This window comes from Opisthorchis viverrini, assembly GCF_000715545.1.
Source record: "Opisthorchis viverrini unplaced genomic scaffold opera_v5_6, whole genome shotgun sequence".
Taxonomy (NCBI): domain Eukaryota; kingdom Metazoa; phylum Platyhelminthes; class Trematoda; order Opisthorchiida; family Opisthorchiidae; genus Opisthorchis; species Opisthorchis viverrini.
This window is the reverse complement of record NW_008751662.1, coordinates 273,388-274,682: the sequence shown is the minus strand read 5'-3', so window position 1 is coordinate 274,682 and position 1,295 is coordinate 273,388. Positions and strand designations below refer to the sequence as shown.

Sequence of the window (1,295 nt, the reverse complement as noted above, 5' to 3'; positions counted from 1 at the left end):
CTGAGTTAGAGTTGTGCATGGCGAAACCCTTTCACTAATATGCCAACTGCATGAAGCAACAAGTGAAGCAGATGTCTGATGCCATCTCTTTCCTCAGCTAATGAGATTTGTCGAGTGGGGACCGAATTCTGCAAAGTTATGGGCTCTTGAATCGGTGATATTATCTACATATTTTGGAGATTCTGTGTAAAATATTACCATTCGGCCGTTTCGGTAAGATATGGTGTTGAATTAAAAAAGATCTACGCAAATCTGGTTTTGTTTTGGTCAAAACGTGCTGTTCTGGGCTAAGAAGCTAAAAGCATCCACAAAGGAAAGGAACAGTTGAATGAAAAACCAAGGCCTCAGCCTCTCCTGGGATTAGAGTTTAGAGTATAAGGAAGTATAAAGTAAAGTATAAAGTAAACAATCATAAAGAATCATATGCAAGTCCAAGCATACCAAGGAGGATACTGCTAATTAGCTCCAGGAAAGAGGAGTTCCTCATAAAGAATCATATGCAAGTCCAAGCATACCAAGGAGGGTACTGCTAATTAGCTCCAGGAAAAGAGGAACACGAATTCGGTCCTCCCATAATCTGGTGAGGAATAACTATAACTTTTAGAATGTGTGACCCCACTCCAGGTTTGCGCTTTTCTGGGCTGGCTAAACTTCAGCAGTTTGTCCAGAAAATGTGACAAGTAACCCTTTCACGAGTAATGGACAGGTCTACAGAATCAGAATGCTTGATTCGTCTCGATGTTTGACCAATGAGATTGACGAATTTAAGGTCATAGCTTAGTTTTGACAATACAGACGTAAGTGGCCCGTCAAGAAGAGACTGGACCATACTATGGTGGGACGGTTTGTGTACATCGACAACCCATTGAGCTATATTGGTGGTGTCCGTGCGGCACTCGCAGTGTCTCCTACGAGGGTGGTCAATGGTTAGAGGTCTGACGAGCAACGCCCCCTGGTCCTCCGGATTGGAGGTTGTAACATGTGTTCCGTAAAAATGGTAATGTTTTCGCAATTCCGCCAAACAGCGCTGCATTGCGGCCAGGCTTTTAAGGCTAGGGCCTGATCGTCCTTCTGTCTAGGTGTGGGCGCCCTGGCACTATCCCAGCCCACGTACAACCATGAATTGCACATATACAAATGAACTCATTCCACATCTTCCGTTGCGTGGTGCCATCAGCCGTGTCTCCTTACTCGCTGCAAACAGCCAACAGAAAACTGCTGGTGCCTCGCATCTTTCTCTTTCACCTACTTTTTCTTCCTCTTCTCCTCACTCTAACAATAGCTCTCCCCATGTA

At 44.7% G+C, this 1,295-nt stretch overlaps 1 protein-coding gene across 1 annotated transcript in view; it reads right to left on the bottom strand.

Annotated features, from left to right (window-relative positions):
* T265_00585 (hypothetical protein) overlaps positions 1–1,033 on the bottom strand; it is a gene marked incomplete at both ends in the record, with an annotated part of 7,609 nt that extends 6,576 nt beyond the window's left edge. Inside the window, one exon of the mRNA XM_009164413.1 lies at positions 798–1,033. Coding sequence (XP_009162677.1) covers positions 798–1,033 — 236 coding nt within the window. The remainder of the gene's footprint in view (positions 1–797) is intronic.
* Between the last annotated feature and the right edge of the window lie 262 nt (positions 1,034–1,295).